This window comes from Crinia signifera, chromosome 8 (assembly GCF_055691185.1).
Source record: "Crinia signifera chromosome 8, ASM5569118v1, whole genome shotgun sequence".
Lineage (NCBI taxonomy): Eukaryota > Metazoa > Chordata > Amphibia > Anura > Myobatrachidae > Crinia > Crinia signifera.
In genome coordinates, this window is record NC_139224.1 from 2,889,618 (window position 1) to 2,906,050 (window position 16,433).

Below are 16,433 nucleotides of genomic sequence, written 5' to 3' on the forward strand. Positions count from 1 at the left end.
TCCATTATTTGAAAATCAGTCGTCAGAAACTATTTGTAATTTTATTTATTTTTCAGGTTTAATACATTTTTTTTTTTTCATTAATTTGACAAACCAGCGGCAAGCGATGCCTGTAAATGTAACAATACAGTCAGTAACCAGATGACATTTGCAGCGTCGGTCATCTGAGCTTTGGCGTTCTACGACTCGGGATCCAGATAGCTGCAGCAAATCACAAACCATTCAGTGGTCGGAGCGATGCACCCGTGTATCCCCTCCTGGGGTCACACTGTTGTGATACCAGATAACAACAGAATAGTCCCTAGTTGGTTCCAGCTTCTAATTTGTGCCGATCGGAATTAGTGCTGCCGCTACCAGTCGTCGCTCGCTGAGCATAAAGTTGAAAGTGGCACAAGCGTTGGGCTGTGGAGGGGACAGAACAGTCATTGTCATCTACCAACCTATTACTATAGTACTGTATAATCACACACAAATATCTACTTGTGTATATAGTATCATACTCCGAGCACTTTATACTGTATTACTGCAGCCATCGGACTTGTACTTTAGTACTTGCCACAGAGACACGTGCCATCACACACACACACTGGTGTATGGTCAACAGGCCTCATGTTGACAAACTGAAAAGGTTGACCGGGTCATTAGGATTTGGCTTTAGGTCGACATGGGCTTTTTTTCTGAGCCGACGGGCTGCATTTCACACCCTTCCATCCACTAAGGCGAAGAGGAAGAATATAATAGTGTGCACATGGCGAACGAATGCGGTGTCGACGTGCAGGACCAAAAAAAAAAATCCCAATGACCCAGACCCCACACGTTATATTTATCTCAAGCCAATTAACCAACCAGCTCTTATTTGGAAGCATTTGCAGCACATACAAACTCCGCCGGGCGGGGACCTGACGGGAACTGAGTATGAAGGTCGATGGGCAGGGACCTGACGGGAACTGAGTATGAAGGTCGACGGGTGGGGGCCTGACGGGAACTGAGTATGAAGGTTGATGGGTGGGGGCCTGACGGGAACTGGGTATGCAGGTCGATGGGTGGGGGCCTGACGGGAACTGGGTATGCAGGTCGACGGGTGGGGGCCTGACGGGAACTGGGTATGCAGGTCGACGGGTGGGGGCCTGACGGGAACTGAGTATGAAGGTCGACGGGTGGGGGCCTGACGGGAACTGAGTATGAAGGTCGACGGGTGGGGGCCTGACGGGAACTGGGTATGCAGGTCGATGGGTGGGGGCCTGACGGGAACTGGGTATGCAGGTCGATGGGTGGGGGCCTGACGGGAACTGGGTATGAAGGTCGACGGGTGGGGGCCTGACGGGAACTGGGTATGCAGGTCGACGGGTGGGGGCCTGACGGGAACTGGGTATGCAGGTCGACGGGTGGGGGCCTGACGGGAACTGAGTATGCAGGTCGACGGGTGGGGGCCTGACGGGAACTGAGTATGAAGGTCGACGGGTGGGGGCCTGACGGGAACTGAGTATGAAGGTCGACGGGTGGGGGCCTGACGGGAACTGGGTATGCAGGTCGATGGGTGGGGGCCTGACGGGAACTGGGTATGCAGGTCGACGGGTGAGGGCCTGACGGGAACTGAGTATGAAGGTCGACGGGTGGGGGCCTGACGGGAACTGAGTATGAAGGTCGACGGGTGGGGGCCTGACGGGAACTGAGTATGAAGGTCGACGGGTGGGGGCCTGACTGGAACTGAGTATGAAGGTCGACAGTCAAAACATCAACATCACTTTTTCATGTTGTTATTGTCCCCTATTTCCACATAAGTTGAGATTGACACCATATCCGTGCACCGCTTCCCCACGCCATGCTTTGGGCACTATTATAGTCCCTCCCCCACAAATCCACTCTGCTTGCATCCACTAACACCAATCCAGCACCACTCAGACACATACACCCTCTCTCCAAGGGGGGGAGCAGTTGTGTTAATAGGGTCCCGGTCATCTAAGGGGGACATGCGCCCCTGTGCTTCTTGTATGAGGAGGAGGAGGAGGAGGGGACATTAGGGTGGGGGAGCATACAATCCAGAGAAAGTCACGCCCCATAGGTGCCGGCTGCTGTGGGAGGGCCCTGCCTTCTGCAGATCACATACACTGCTGCCACCCCAGCAGCACCCAGTGAGGGTAAGGGCCGCGGCACATGCGCCCTGCCCTGGGGCACATAAATCAGAACCGGAAGCAATCGGGTGGTCAGTGCCCCATTCAGGGATGGTGTCATGTATTTATGCCCTAAGTTTTCAAAACATTCAGTTTCGGACAGGTGGGCGGAGGCCAAAGCACGGATCACAGAATTGCTTTTAGCGCAATTTCAATTACAAAATAAAAGCACTTTGTAGTCGGTTATTTGCTAGAGCTCGTTAGCTGGGGCTGGCGGCATAAGGAAACGAAGAGTCTTGACTGAAAATGCAGCATTCTAAGATGAAAGTACACATGACCTCACCCGAATGCGCCTAAATGACCAGTATTTATATTGGAATGCAGCAACGCAAAAAGTCAAGATGGGCTCCGCACAGGGGTGAACTGAGCCTCAATGGCAAAAGGGTAAAATACGTCTCAAAGTGGTATCTTGGGAGGTTTGCGAAAATTCATGACATTGTTTTGTGCTGTTTTCACTTCTACTTCGCCCACCTCCATGTCGCCACTGGTTCAGCCATGTTCTCGTGCATATTGGTCACGCCCACAAGATGGCTGCCTCCCAGCACTTAAACAGAATCTACACCAAATATTGGATCGATCGTCAAAATGTTGCAGAACATTAAATACTCACAGTGTCCTGAACCTCGACAGCTACACCGTTCTGCCTCATGAGGCGCAGCAGGGTGGGGTCCAGCCTCTCCACGCGGTCTCCCGTCCCCACTACCAGGATTTCTGCCATAAGAAATACATGTGATTTTAGGTCTGTCATGCCCTCAAGACTTGCACTCATGCATTTCGGGCAATGGATCTAGGTTAAAGTTAAGAGAACACTAGTTATTTAGCCAATTTTTAAGGGAATTAGCTATGTAATGACACGGAGGACACTGGGCACCCTCCTGGCACGTTTGAGTTTTGTACTGGTTCCTAGTACAGATGTGTTCTCAATCACTGTTGCTGCATTCATGTTCTACAGCCGTTCTAGCAGCACCTAGCCGTGAAACTGCTTCATAGTCGCATCGCTATGTAAATGAGATGCACAAGCAGGCTCTGCTGATTAAAATGATATGCAGCGGTATCGGCAATTTGGGGGTAATCAATAGTACCGTTTACTCATCTGTGTCTTTCGGTCCTCCCCCTTTAGAATGTAAGATCTCACGTGAAGGGCCCTCTCCCCTCGTGCTTTTTCTTCTCTATCATCTACTCTGAACTCCCTTCAATGGCATCTAATCCCTCAGTTTTTACTGCGATTTTACGAGTTTTCATCCGATTCTGGTGGATTGGGCCAAGAAATCGGGGCCAAATTGCAGGTGTTTGACTTTGATCGGATCAGATGCATGTTACCGTATGCATTGGATCGGAGTCGGACCTACAGAACATAGGAGAAGTCCGAATCTGACCCACCAGTGGCAAAATGTGGGTACTTATTAGCACCTGCGATGTATCGCATCCGATTTCCCTTGAACTCCCCTGTCAGCTCTCCGTGAGTTCTCTTACATGCGATAATCTCATGTACTGCACCTCACTGTATTCTTGGGTTACGTATTTGTTTATGAACTCTGTAATGGGGCGCTGCGGATCTCTTGTGGTGCCATATAAATAAAGGGTAGTAATTATTTCTTTTACCTATTTTGGGAACCAGCAAGCGAAACAAGGATAAACTTTCATAGGAGATATCTCTATAGGAGCCAACCTGCAAACAAGAGAAATGAACGGAAAAGCAATCACTGTTGGTGCTCACTTTGTTTAGTCTTCATCGTTTAGTTATGTCTGACCGATCCCTACAACAATTTCAGAAAACATCATATTTAATTTATCTTTCACCATTGGAGGAACCATTTTTCATGTCATCATTTCCTCAGGTCCCTAGATAAAGGACCACCAATCTGGCACACACAGAACATAAGGTGCGTACACACGGGGGGCGATTATTGCAAATATCGCTGGAAATATGGTCGCTGAGCGATAAATCTCTGGGTGCGCGCTCCCGGTTTCAGCCCCTGAATGGTCGCTGGTCGGAGGAGCATCTCTGGTCGCGGATGAAAACGGGACACTGAGCAATATATTGCCAGCGATCATATTGCCCCGTGTGTACGCACCTTTACTGAGTGTTCAATAGATTTCTTACTGGCCGCTAACATTTCTACGTGGAGTTCATAAAGCGCTACGGAAACTTTTCCAGTGCTAAAAGTCTAGACAACATCTAAATCTTATAAGGGCTGTGGTAGCATATCGCCATAATGAAATGTCTTGAAACATTATATAAAATATACCGACAGTTAAATGTGAAAGCTGTTGGCTGGCAACCACAGGCGGATACTAAGCCAGGAGAATTACATTTTAAGGTCGGTATTCATTAAAGCTAAAAGCCATACATTGTGAGAGATAAAGTACCAATCGGCTTCTGCCTTACATGTTACAGGCTGTATTTGGCAGAAGGTGATTGGTTGGTACTTTATCTCACATTTTTTTATCTACAACCTTTGATAAATGCCCCCCCCCCCCTCCTTAGAACCCAACCGGTTACTGGGGGCGGATTGAGTAGAGAACGCTAGGGACCCACCATGGCATTAAGCCGCTGCGGCACTCACATTCCAATGCAGGATGCTCCAATGTAACACGACGCAGGGTCCGACCACCCGGTTTCCATTGATGATGAAACCCTGGGGGCTGTAGCTCTCGACAAACAGCACATTCGGAGAGTCCTTCTCGATTCGTGTCACCGTGGTCTTCTCGTACAGCTCATCCCCTGTCGGCCACAAACGATGGGACCTTTTCTGCTGCCTAGAAGTAGGGTAACGTTCTTTTAAAGATAATTTCAATATTCAGGCTGAATTCGTACAAAGCCTGGTCTGCAGTGGAAGCAGTCAAGTTCTGATCGTGCATGAAACGAATGTTGATGATCATTTAGAACAGGGGGTCAGGGAACTTTTTACCCCCAAAATATATTTAGATACGCTGATGTTACCCCCTTGATTTGAAAGGAAGGAAATCATATACTTGTAATACACACTGTACCCCCAGAAATTGATGCTATATCCTGTTAGTACAGTACACAGCCTGGCAGACACTGATGATGATTATCATGTATGGGGGGGGGGGGGGGGGGGGTGTGTTATAGCCATTGATAATGTGACATCCAGGTAACTATTAGTGTTAGTATTACAAGATGATATAGTGACAGTCTGTGCAATGTTCTCCCTGGACTAGAGATACCCTGACAGGAGCCTATAAGCAGACATAGAAACTCGGCACCACAACAGCAATACAGACTGCGCACTGCCATGATGGCGCAGCAACTAGGGTGGCCAATCCCGGGATCGGCGGGATCCCGGGATTTGGCCCCCAAAAAGCCGGGATTTCAATCCAGGGATTGGAGTTTCCAATCCCGGGATTTCGGGATTAGACTGCGCATGCGCAGTCTAATCCCGGGCAGCGTCTGAGCTGGTGCTCAGCAGCTGCCCGGCTTCTCCCGTCCCGGCCAGCGCGACTCTGCGCAGCGTGACAACGTCAGAGGTCACGCTGCGCAGGCCGCACAGGCTGCCGGGCAACAAAAGACAAGTCCGCCCACCCGCACTGCTGCTGAGCGGACCAGGCAGAAGACCGCGGACCAGCCCGCTCGCCTGCCCACCAGATGACCAGTCCGGACTGCATCAACCCAGGTCGTCCCTCCCACCCTGGCTCCATCTCCCCGTCTCGACCACCCGCTCCACGCATCTGTAAGTAAACATGCGGGGCGGCCGAGGCGGGTTTTTTTTTAATTAGGGAAGCCAATCCCCGGATCCCGGGATTGGGCATTTTTCAATCCCGAATTCCGGGATTGAAAAAAATGCCCCAGGATTGGCATCCCTAGCAGCAACTAGTTGATGCTACCGAGGAAGCGGGCGGACTTGGAGGCTGGTCCCGGGGCATCACACAGGGAAGCGGGTTATACACAAGGACCTGACGCACGGCACTGCAACAGGTCCTTGTACACTACAGTACTGTAACACACACAGCCGGCACTGCGTCAGGTCCTTGTACACTACAGTACTGTAACACACACAGCCCGGACTGCGTCAGGTCCTTGTACACTACAGTACTGTAACACACACAGCCCGGACTGCACTGCGTCAGGTCCTTGTACACTACAGTACTGTAACACACACAGCCCGGACTGCACTGCGTCAGGTCCTTGTACACTACAGTACTGTAACACACACAGCCCGGACTGCACTGCGTCAGGTCCTTGTACACTACAGTACTGTAACACACACAGCCGGCGCTGCGTCAGGTCCTTGTACACTACAGTACTGTAACACACACAGCCGGCGCTGCGTCAGGTCCTTGTACACTACAGTACTGTAACACACAGAGCCCGGACTGCTTCAGGTCCTTGTACACTACAGTACTGTAACACACACAGCCCGGACTGCTTCAGGTACTTGTACACTACAGTACTGTAACACACACAGCGTCAGGTCCTTGTACACTACAGTACTGTAACACACACAGCCCGCACTGAGTCAGATCCTTGTACACTACAGTACTGTAACACACACAGCCCGCCCTGCACTGCGTCAGGTCCTTCTACACTGTAATACACACAGCCGGGGGTAATGGACGGTCACGCTGCCGGGACCCAGGAATTTCATTTTTACCCATTTGGGGTAATTTACCCCTTTTCCCTGACCACTGATTTAGAATGTGTCCGTTCTCCTTTGATGTCTCAGATCTTGGTATGACTTACCCTGTGAGTGCTGCTATTGCTGGTGCACATTTTGCCCAGCGGGCAGGTGAAGTGCGCAGCAGAGGAAGTCCTCGTGCCACTAAAGCAATCATGGGGACGGCTGGAAGGAACCCTGTAGAAACAAGATATACCATTATTCCCCAATGGGTGTGGATCCCTACATGGACATCATGGCTGGCCGGCACATAATGTACTGGGTACCGCCTCTATTGGGGTACCTTTAAATGCAACAATACATCTTTGGGTTCGTTATTGAATAAGGTTTATTACAACTGTCAATATTGGACATTATAAATGGACAGCGCTCTAGATTGGAGACTCAGGAGCCTATGTACTGAGAGTGATAACGTGGAGAGAGAGAAGCGAACAGCCAATCAGCTTGGAAGACTGGGTACAAACTAGAGCGATCTCTGCCCAGTATGTTGTTTCTGTCACATCGGAGCGACATATAGTCCAGGTTATTTATATAGCGCATACATATTCCACAGCGCTGTACATTCACATCAGTCCCTGCCCCAGTGGAGCTTACAGTCTATATTCCCTACCACATGTACACGCACACAGACATTCTAGGGTAAATTTATTGGGAGCCAATTAACCTACCAGTATATTTCTGGGGAGGAAACCGGAGTACTCGGAGGAAACCCATGCAAGCACAGGGAGAACATACAAACTCCATACAGTTAGGGCCATGGTGGGAATAACACCCATGACCTCAGCGCTGTGAGGCAGTAATGCTAACCATTACCCCAAGATCCAGATCGGGTGTATGCCCAAACTCCAACATTTCTGAGCGTGTGTAGCTGGAATCGCACACAATTGGGACGCAGGCATCTGCATCACAAAACACAGCTCTCACAATTCCACCCAACATGGACATAAACATGTCATTACAGCAGCAGCGTCCATATACCAGCAAGCACCATGTACCGGATATAACACCACCCAACATCTATCACATGTACAGCATGTCAGCATTAACAGTGCCTCATGCCTCATTGATGATGCCTCACACAGCGATAGGCACCCTGTATAATGCCCAGGGTGCCTCTGCTGGCAGGGAAGATTCCAAAATGCAATCAATGCAGCTCAGCCACCGGCTAACATGCCAGGCAACGTGCAAAGGTGACAAAAGAGCTTGCAATCTAATGGCTAATGTTAACATTAACCAAGAACAGCTCGTACATGCAACAGTTACACACATGGATTCTGAGAGCACAGTATGTCAGCCCACAGGGCTAGTACATGTCAGCCCACAGGGCTAGTACATGTCAGCCCACAGGGCTAGTACATGTCAGCCCACAGGGCTAGTACATGTCAGCCCACAGGGCTAGTACATGTCAGCCCACAGGGCTAGTACATGACAGCCCACAGGGCTAGTACATGACAGCCCACAGGGCTAGTACATGACAGCCCACAGGGCTAGAACATGACAGCACACAGGGCTAGTACATGTCAGCACACAGGGCTAGTACATGTCAGCACACAGGGCTAGTACATGTCAGCACACAGGGCTAGTACATGTCAGCACACAGGGCTAGTACATGTCAGCACACAGGGCTAGTACATGTCAGCCCACAGGGCTAGTACATGTCAGCCCACAGGGCTAGTACATGACAGCCCACAGGGCTAGTACATGACAGCCCACAGGGCTAGTACATGACAGCACACAGGGCTAGTACATGACAGCACACAGGGCTAGTACATGACAGCACACAGGGCTAGTACATGACAGCACACAGGGCTAGTACATGTCAGCACACAGGGCTAGTACATGTCAGCACACAGGGCTAGTACATGACAGCACACAGGGCTAGTACATGACAGCACACAGGGCTAGTACATGACAGCACACAGGGCTAGTACATGACAGCACACAGGGCTAGTACATGACAGCACACAGGGCTAGTACATGACAGCACACAGGGCTAGTACATGACAGCACACAGGGCTAGTACATGACAGCACACAGGGCTAGTACATGACAGCACACAGGGCTAGTACATGTCAGCACACAGGGCTGGTACATGACAGCACACAGGGCTGGTACATGTCAGCACACAGGGCTGGTACATGTCAGCACACAGGGCTGGTACATGACAGCACACAGGGCTGGTACATGACAGCACACAGGGCTGGTACATGACAGCACACAGGGCTGGTACATGACAGCACACAGGGCTGGTACATGACAGCACACAGGGCTGGTACATGTCAGCACACAGGGCTGGTACATGTCAGCACACAGGGCTGGTACATGTCAGCACACAGGGCTGGTACATGTCAGCACACAGGGCTGGTACATGTCAGCACACAGGGCTGGTACATGTCAGCACACAGGGCTGGTACATGTCAGCACACAGGGCTGGTACATGTCAGCACACAGGGCTGGTACATGTCAGCACACAGGGCTGGTACATGTCAGCACACAGGGCTGGTACATGACAGCCCACAGGGCTGGTACATGACAGCCCACAGGGCTGGTACATGACAGCCCACAGGGCTAGTACATGTCAGCCCACAGGGCTAGTACATGACAGCCCACAGGGCTGGTACATGTCAGCACACAGGGCTGGTACATGACAGCACACAGGGCTGGTACATGACAGCACACAGGGCTGGTACATGACAGCCCACAGGGCTGGTACATGTCAGCACACAGGGCTAGTACATGACAGCCCACACGGGGCTAGTACATGACAGCCCACAGGGGGCTAGTACATGACAGCACACACGGGGCTAGTACATGACAGCACACACGGGGCTAGTACATGACAGCACACAGGGCTGGTACATGACAGCACACAGGGCTGGTACATGTCAGCACACAGGGCTGGTACATGTCAGCACACAGGGCTGGTACATGTCAGCACACAGGGCTGGTACATGTCAGCACACAGGGCTGGTACATGACAGCCCACACGGGGCTGGTACATGACAGCACACAGGGCTGGTACATGACAGCACACAGGGCTGGTACATGTCAGCACACAGGGCTGGTACATGTCAGCACACAGGGCTGGTACATGACAGCCCACACAGGGCTGGTACATGACAGCACACACAGGGCTGGTACATGACAGCACACAGGGCTGGTACATGTCAGCACACAGGGCTGGTACATGACAGCACACAGGGCTAGTACATGACAGCACACAGGGCTAGTACATGACAGCACACAGGGCTAGTACATGACAGCACACAGGGCTAGTACATGACAGCACACAGGGCTAGTACATGACAGCACACAGGGCTAGTACATGACAGCACACAGGGCTAGTACATGTCAGCACACAGGGCTAGTACATGACAGCCCACAGGGCTAGTACATGACAGCCCACAGGGGCTAGTACATGACAGCCCACAGGGCTAGTACATGTCAGCACACACGGGGCTAGTACATGACAGCCCACACGGGGCTAGTACATGACAGCCCACACGGGGCTAGTACATGACAGCCCACACGGGGCTAGTACATGACAGCCCACACGGGGCTAGTACATGACAGCACACACGGGGCTAGTACATGACAGCACACAGGGCTAGTACATGACAGCACACAGGGCTAGTACATGACAGCCCACAGGGCTAGTACATGACAGCCCACAGGGCTAGTACATGACAGCACACAGGGCTAGTACATGACAGCCCACAGGGCTAGTACATGACAGCCCACAGGGGCTAGTACATGACAGCCCACAGGGCTAGTACATGTCAGCACACACGGGGCTAGTACATGACAGCCCACACGGGGCTAGTACATGACAGCCCACACGGGGCTAGTACATGACAGCCCACACGGGGCTAGTACATGACAGCCCACACGGGGCTAGTACATGACAGCACACACGGGGCTAGTACATGACAGCACACAGGGCTAGTACATGACAGCACACAGGGCTAGTACATGACAGCCCACAGGGCTAGTACATGACAGCCCACAGGGCTAGTACATGACAGCACACAGGGCTAGTACATGACAGCACACAGGGCTAGTACATGACAGCCCACAGGGCTAGTACATGACAGCACACAGGGCTAGTACATGTCAGCACACAGGGCTAGTACATGACAGCCCACACAGGGCTTGTACATGACAGCACACAGAGCTAGTACATGTCAGCACACAGGGCTCGTACATGTCAGCACACAGGGCTCGTACATGTCAGCACACAGGGCTCGTACATGTCAGCACACAGGGCTAGTACATGACAGCCCACAGGGCTAGTACATGACAGCCCACAGGGCTAGTACATGACAGCCCACAGGGCTAGTACATGACAGCCCACAGGGCTAGTACATGACAGCCCACAGGGCTAGTACATGACAGCCCACAGGGCTAGTACATGACAGCCCACAGGGCTAGTACATGACAGCACACAGGGCTAGTACATGACAGCACACAGGGCTAGTACATGTCAGCACACAGGGCTAGTACATGACAGCACACAGGGCTAGTACATGTCAGCACACAGGGCTAGTACATGTCAGCACACAGGGCTAGTACATGACAGCCCACACGGGGCTAGTACATGACAGCACACAGAGCTAGTACATGTCAGCACACAGGGCTCGTACATGTCAGCACACAGGGCTAGTACATGACAGCCCACAGGGCTAGTACATGACAGCCCACAGGGCTAGTACATGACAGCCCACAGGGCTAGTACATGACAGCCCACAGGGCTAGTACATGACAGCCCACAGGGCTAGTACATGACAGCCCACAGGGCTAGTACATGACAGCCCACAGGGCTAGTACATGACAGCACACAGGGCTAGTACATGTCAGCCCACAGGGCTAGTACATGACAGCACACAGGGCTAGTACATGTCAGCACACAGGGCTAGTACATGACAGCCCACACGGGGCTAGTACATGACAGCACACAGAGCTAGTACATGTCAGCACACAGGGCTCGTACATGTCAGCACACAGGGCTAGTACATGACAGCCCACAGGGCTAGTACATGACAGCCCACAGGGCTAGTACATGACAGCCCACAGGGCTAGTACATGACAGCCCACAGGGCTAGTACATGACAGCCCACAGGGCTAGTACATGACAGCCCACAGGGCTAGTACATGACAGCCCACAGGGCTAGTACATGACAGCCCACAGGGCTAGTACATGACAGCACACAGGGCTAGTACATGACAGCACACAGGGCTAGTACATGACAGCACACAGGGCTAGTACATGACAGCACACAGGGCTAGTACATGACAGCACACAGGGCTAGTACATGACAGCACACAGGGCTAGTACATGACAGCACACAGGGCTAGTACATGACAGCACACAGGGCTAGTACATGTCAGCACACAGGGCTAGTACATGACAGCACACAGGGCTAGTACATGTCAGCACACAGGGCTAGTACATGACAGCACACAGGGCTAGTACATGACAGCACACAGAGCTAGTACATGACAGCACACAGGGCTAGTACATGACAGCACACAGGGCTAGTACATGTCAGCACACAGGGCTAGTACATGACAGCACACAGGGCTAGTACATGTCAGCACACAGGGCTAGTACATGACAGCCCACAGGGCTAGTACATGACAGCACACAGGGCTAGTACATGACAGCACACAGGGCTAGTACATGACAGCACACAGGGCTAGTACATGACAGCACACAGGGCTAGTACATGTCAGCACACAGGGCTAGTACATGACAGCACACAGGGCTAGTACATGTCAGCACACAGGGCTAGTACATGACAGCACACAGGGCGCTGGTGGGTTGGCATACCTATGAGTGGCACAGGAACATCTTCAGGCTAGCCGACCATTTGTCCTTGTACACACAGCATGGCTGCCAGAGCCTGACGCTTACCATAGAGTACACACAGCTTGGCAGCCAGATGAGCCTGACGCTTACCATAGAGTACACACAGCATGGCAGCCAGAGGAGCCTGACGCTTACCATAGAGTACGCACCCACAGCATGGCAGCCAGAGGAGCCTGACGCTTACCATAGAGTACACACAGCATGGCAGCCAGAGGAGCCTGACGCTTACCATAGAGTACACACAGCATGGCAGCCAGAGGAGCCTGACGCTTACCATAGAAACTCGCTACTGTAGTGTTGACAATCCCTGCAGCATTTACCACCTCATATCGCCCTCTGGTGGCCGGGAAGCGAAGTAGCTGCAGGACCTGAAAGAAAGCTCATGATTCCATATACAGTTTGCAAATATGTAAGCTTTTATCATATTTGTCTGTATTATGATAGATAGATAGACAGATAGATATGAGATAAATAGATAGATAGATAGACAGATAGATATTAGATAAATAGATAGATAGATATATAGATATATGTGAGATAGATATTAGATAGATATGAGATAAATAGATAGATATTAGATAGATAGATAGATAGATAGAATCTGCAATAACAGGAATACATATATGTAGGGAATGAGTTCAGCACCCACAATACCGATGCCAGCAATTCCGATAACCCCCAAATGCCGACATCAATGAGGATGCCAGCGCCGGAATCCCAACTTGTAAGCGAGGAGTGGTAGCGTTAGGCTGGGGGAGGGGGTTGGGGTTAGGTTGCGGAGGGGGGAGGTTAGAGTAAGCTGCATGGAGAGCATGAGGGAAGGTGAGTATACTTACCTGACCCCCGTTAGGATTCTTTCCATCAGGACGCTGGTGTCCCCTCTGACGGTCATCCGTATGTATCCCATATTTAGGATACACTAACTAAAACAGAAGAGCACCTTTCATAATCATATTTGACTAGTTCCCAGCCTGTTAACATGACAGAACAACATTACAGTAATGTCAACACTTCAGTTGCTCCATCAGATGCCATCTAGTGGCATGAAAAGCACATGAATTCCCCCCACAGAGGGGAGGAGCAGTGTTAACCATATATTATAATGCAGGAAAAGAGCCCAAATTGCAGATGAATTGCCCTAGTATATGGAAGCTGTCAGTAGGAACTGTAAGTGTATATAATGCTGCGATAATGATCATCTGCATCTGAGCCAACCAGGGATATCCCGATCACTTGGTCCTGCCCTTATAAGAGTCTGATGGATCATTGGGGCAGATGTATTAAGCCTTAACAAGAGATAAATGCAAGTGTGATAAGGAGAGATAAACGTCCAGCCAATCACCTGCTGACTGCCATGTTACAGGCTGTGTTTGAAAAAACTCAGTAAGGAGCTGATTGGCTGGACGTTTATCTCTCCTTATCACCCTTGTATTTATCTCTTGTTAAGGCTTAATACATCTGCCCCATAGACAGTTGTACTTGTGAGAGAGTGGAGAGGGGCGGTCACTGCTTCCTGTACTTGGTGACGTTCCCTATGTGCAATACACTGTAGGCGGACAGTTATGTGCTGTGGTTTCACTCTGTCACACTGGTGACATGTCTGCTGCCAGTGGAAAAAGCAGTTACCAACCTGTATACAGGGCCCAGCAACCGCACATACCTCCCAACTGTCCTGTTTACCACCCAGGGCCAGCAGTGGGGGGGGGGGGGGGGGGGGGGGCAGTTGGGAGTTGGGATGGCCATCGACCATCAATGATTTCAAATCATCCATGGTTTATGGCTGTTGTCGAATACTTTTTGCCATCGATCTGGGAGAACCAGATGGTTTCCCTACATCGATGGCAAAGGAGAACCGATGTTTCCCTTTTTTTACATTTTTTTCAAGGTGCCGGGACACGGAGCATAGCCCCGCCCCCCATGACACCTGGAAGTCTCGCCCCCAAGTTCTGATTGGCCCATGGGCCATTCAGTCAGATATAATGGATAACCATTGATAGTTTTATCTATCAATGGTTATCCATCAAATAGCCGCGCACAAAGGTCCTGCTGGACCACCAATGAAAGTTGGGAGGTGTGCCCACACAGGACTCTGTGACGCTGTCTGTACTGTGCCGCCATCATGTATTGGTGCGCAGGTATATTTTGGACTATCCATATAGAATAAAGATGGTTCCACAAGGTTTAGCTAGCATGCCCGCCAAGTGCCTTATTGCAGAGTCTGGAATAACGGCGGCACAATGATGCCCTGTATGTATATTATTATCTATAGTGTCTACCAGGGAGAATCTATCCAAATCACTATACAAGCAGTGACCTGCAGTGGAGGGGGGGACAGTTGGGTGACCCCTGTCACTCATGCCCTCAGCCTCTCTGGTAAGCAGAGCAGTGAGTGCCCCCCTGACTATACTTATTATTTATTTATTAACAGTTTTCTATATAGCGCACACATATTCCGCAGCGCTGTACAGAGAATATTATTACCAGTTATTATATAGCGCACACATATTCCGCAGCGCTGTACAGAGAATATTATTACCAGTTATTATATAGCGCACACATATTCCGCAGCGATGTACAGAGACCATTATTACCAGTTATTATATAGCGCACACATATTCTGCAGCGCTGTACAGAGAATATTTTTACCAGTTATTATATAGCGCACACATATTCTGCAGCACTGTACAGAGACTATTATTACCAGTTATTACATAGCGCACACATATTCCACAGCACTGTACAGAGACTATTATTACCAGTTATTATATAGCGCACACATATTCCGCAGCGATCTACAGAGACCATTATTACCAGTTATTATATAGCGCACACATATTCTGCAGCGCTGTACAGAGAATATTATTACCAGTTCTTATATAGCGCACACATATTCCGCAGCGCTGTACAGAGATTATTATTACCAGTTATTATATAGCACACACATATTCCGCAGCGCTGTACAGAGATTATTATCACCAGTTATTATATAGTGCACACATATTCCGCAGCGCTGTACAGAGACTATTATTACCAGTTATTATATAGCGCACACATATTCCGCAGCGGTGTACAGAGACTATTATTACCAGTTATTATATAGCGCACACATATTCCGCAGAGCTGTACAGAGACTATTATTACCAGTTATTATATAGCGCACACATATTCCGCAGCGCTGTACAGAGAATATTATTACCAGTTATTATATAGCGCACACATATTCCGCAGCGCTGTACAGAGAATATTTGAACATTCACATCAGTCTTGCCCCAGTGGAGCTTACAATCTATATTCCCTACCACATGTACACGCACACACAGACATTATAGGGTTAATTTTGTTGGAATCCAATTGACCTACCAGTATATTTTTGGATTGTGGGAGGAAAACGGAGTACCCGGAGGAAACCCACGCAAGTACAGGGAGAACATACAAACTCCATACAGTTAGGGCCATGGTGGGAATCGAACCCATGACCTCAGTGCTGTGAGGCAGTAATACTAACCATTACTTAATGCATTTACCCCCCCCCCCCCCCTATTTTGTGTGTCATATTACCTCTGTACTTCCCGCTGGCCATGACAGTCACTACTCCGTATATGATGACTGCGGGGGACGGGATTGGTCCCTGGGGAAGGGGATCTGTATTGCTTGGTTTGCCTGAGGATGAATTAGTCTCCTCTTCTCAGCTGCAAATTGTAACATAGGAAAACGGGTGTGATATAACAGATCTATAGTAATTACGTCAACACC

The 16,433-nt window shown here is 50.2% G+C and overlaps 1 protein-coding gene across 3 annotated transcripts; it reads right to left on the bottom strand.

The window, feature by feature from the left end:
• Positions 1–27: 27 nt before the first annotated feature.
• On the bottom strand, positions 28–12,819 carry NDUFAF3 (NADH:ubiquinone oxidoreductase complex assembly factor 3). Of its 3 annotated transcripts, none has more exons than XM_083155575.1 (6): positions 12,726–12,819; positions 6,877–6,988; positions 4,739–4,931; positions 3,774–3,840; positions 2,782–2,882; positions 28–402 (listed from the first exon to the last, which is right to left on the bottom strand). In XM_083155575.1, the coding sequence occupies exons 1-6, from the start codon at positions 12,787–12,789 to the stop codon at positions 319–321; spliced, it is 621 nt and encodes a 206-aa protein (XP_083011701.1). In that variant the 5' UTR covers positions 12,790–12,819; the 3' UTR covers positions 28–318. The 3 variants fall into 3 exon arrangements, with proteins under 3 accessions (XP_083011701.1, XP_083011700.1, XP_083011702.1); XM_083155574.1 differs by having other exon boundaries at positions 12,771–12,804; XM_083155576.1 differs by having other exon boundaries at positions 12,642–12,762.
• Positions 12,820–16,433: the final 3,614 nt, after the last annotated feature.